The sequence below is a fragment of the Penaeus monodon genome, chromosome 2, assembly GCF_015228065.2.
Source record: "Penaeus monodon isolate SGIC_2016 chromosome 2, NSTDA_Pmon_1, whole genome shotgun sequence".
Taxonomy (NCBI): Eukaryota; Metazoa; Arthropoda; class Malacostraca; order Decapoda; family Penaeidae; genus Penaeus; species Penaeus monodon.
The window spans coordinates 26305736-26308235 of NC_051387.1; the positions used below are offsets into that span (position 1 = coordinate 26305736).

General features: G+C 32.6%; 1 protein-coding gene across 1 annotated transcript in view; it reads left to right on the forward strand.

Annotated features, from left to right (window-relative positions):
• Positions 1–2500, forward strand: part of LOC119582024 (vezatin-like) — a gene marked incomplete at its 5' end in the record, with an annotated part of 9251 nt that overhangs the window by 1775 nt on the left and 4976 nt on the right. The window contains 2 exon segments of the mRNA XM_037930235.1: positions 1241–1478; positions 1862–2500. The exon segment at positions 1862–2500 is cut by the window's right edge and continues 201 nt beyond it. Of these exon segments, the coding sequence (XP_037786163.1) occupies positions 1241–1478; positions 1862–2500 (877 nt within the window).

Genomic DNA, 2500 nt, shown 5'->3' on the forward strand with positions numbered 1-2500 from the left:
CACGGAGAGTGCCGGTGTTACCTTTTTGGTAATAATTCTCTCTATTTATCCGGGCTTGGGACCAGCACTGACTTGGGCTGGCTTGGCCACCCAGTGGCTAGGTAGGTAATCGAGGTGAAGTTCTTTGCCCAAGGGGACTACGCGGCGGCCGGTGACTCGAACCCTCGAACTCAGATTGCCGTCGTGATAGTCTTGATTCCAAAGCTCTAACCACTTGTCCACTGCAACCTATACATATATATATATATATATATATATATATATATATATATATATATATATATATATATATATATATATTTATTTATTTATTTATATATTTATATATTTATATATATATATATATATATATATATATATATATATATAATGTGTATGTGTATATATTTATATATATATATATATTTATATATGTATATATTTATGTACACATATGTGTGTGTGTGTGTGTGTATACATACATATATATACATACGTGTGTGTGTGTGTGTTGCAATTAGAGTAATGAAGGGAAGTACAGGAAAACACACGAATATACCAAAGACTTTTTCGCATCTATTGCTTCATCAAGGCATATAAGAGAAGAGATACATAGAGGTATATATACATGTACTGAGCTGTCAGGTCACATTGGTAATTAGGTGTACAATGACCTTGGCCTGTTTGTGGCTCCCTGTTGCAGTGTTGAAATTGTTAGTTGAATGGATGACTGCCACTTCTACGATCTTCCTTTGTCGTAAGGGCAGACCTTGTTTTATGATAGAGGCCTCCATCATAAAGCAAGGTAATTATATAAACTAGACCTCTTTTTGCCTAATGGAATTGTGAAGCCTATGCTTAGTATTCAGCCAATGTCTATGAAATTGCAAAAGTAAATATCTGAAGTTTTGAGGGATTTAATTTGGATTGATGTATACATGAATATTTGTTGTAATGAAAGAAATATTCTTCAGCCATTTTTCTTGGAATCTCTTTGATACAGTTTAAATACATTTTGTGGTTATATTTGTTTTATACAATACATACAATTGGTTTTCATTTTGGGGATAATCTTAAAACTCTAATTTAAATCAAGGTTTATGATGCTTACCCTTTTTTGCTCAAAACAGAAAAATGCCTTTTAGGAATTTTACTTTTCTCTGATATAAACATTGAATAGGTTTTGTGCATATACAGTGATTTATAAGGCATTTTACATAGTTGTACAAAAAAATTTGTATATAATATTCATCTTTCAAAGGGCCCAAGGATCAAGTGTCTTTAAAAAGTATGAGGTAAGTGAATCTCCATCATGCACCAGCTTGCGCCATGCCCTTGAGGGCATGTTGGGAACTCTATCAAGACTGCTCTGTGAACTTCACACACAGTTAGCACCAAGAGCAAAGAATTATCCCATTTTGGTGGGACTCTTCAGTGACCAAGAAAAGTTAGACTTACAGTCATATGAAAACCCAAAATGCCATTTGAAGTACCTTAAGGTAGGTTTGAAAAACTATGTGTCTGCGTGTATATGAATATGAATGTATTTTCTTGAGAGTATTTATTTATTTATTTATTTTTCACGTACTGGATGTAAATAATGTAAATCTTTCCAGCCTTTTAACCTAAATTCATTTTCACTGTTATTATAATTAATATAATTCAAATAATTTCACATAAGTACTGTGACCACAAGTAACCCTCTTAATGGATTGTATCACACAAACAGTATATGTAAGGCTAGGGACGATTGTCAACAGATTGTACACAGAGTCTTGCCAAGAAGAGAAAAAAATGTTATATGTATTACTAATCAAAGTAAATAAAACGGTGCTGTGCAATACCTATTTTAAATTCTAATGTTCCTGATTTTTATTTTCAGGAGGCAGCAAATTTGGCAAAACTTCAGACTTCAACAATTTTGACAGAATTGATATTAATTATTGAGAATCCTACACATATGGAGATTTTTGAAAAAGACATTATTTCAGTTAAACAGTTGATGGAAGTAAAAAAATCTGTGAATGATCTCTCAAACCATTTAGAATATACCAGGGTATATTGGCTTCATAACAGAAATGAGGAAGAGAAACGTCAGACTTCAGAAAACAAAAAAAATTGTGTATATCTTGCTCTTCACAGTCTAAGTTTGCACATGCATGCATTTTTATATAAAGTACAGAATTTAGAAAATAAATTTCAAATTGAGGATGATGAAGCAGCCTGTATAGCAGATTTACAAAAGGATGACCTAGACTCTCTACCACCATATGAGGATGTCAAACAGCAGTTGCAGTTGATTAAAGCTGAGCTAGATTCTTGTCAAGGTTGTTGGGAAGAAGCAGTTGCAAGAGTAAATAAAAAATATTGTGTAAAATCAGAGGATGCACTAGATAACATTTCTGCTTATATATTTGATGAAAACACCAGTGAATCTCAAGTATTGGAAACAAAGAAAATTCCCATTGTACTGAGTGAAATAGATGAACCAATTGCAGAAGATGAGGTATTTGAAGCTTTC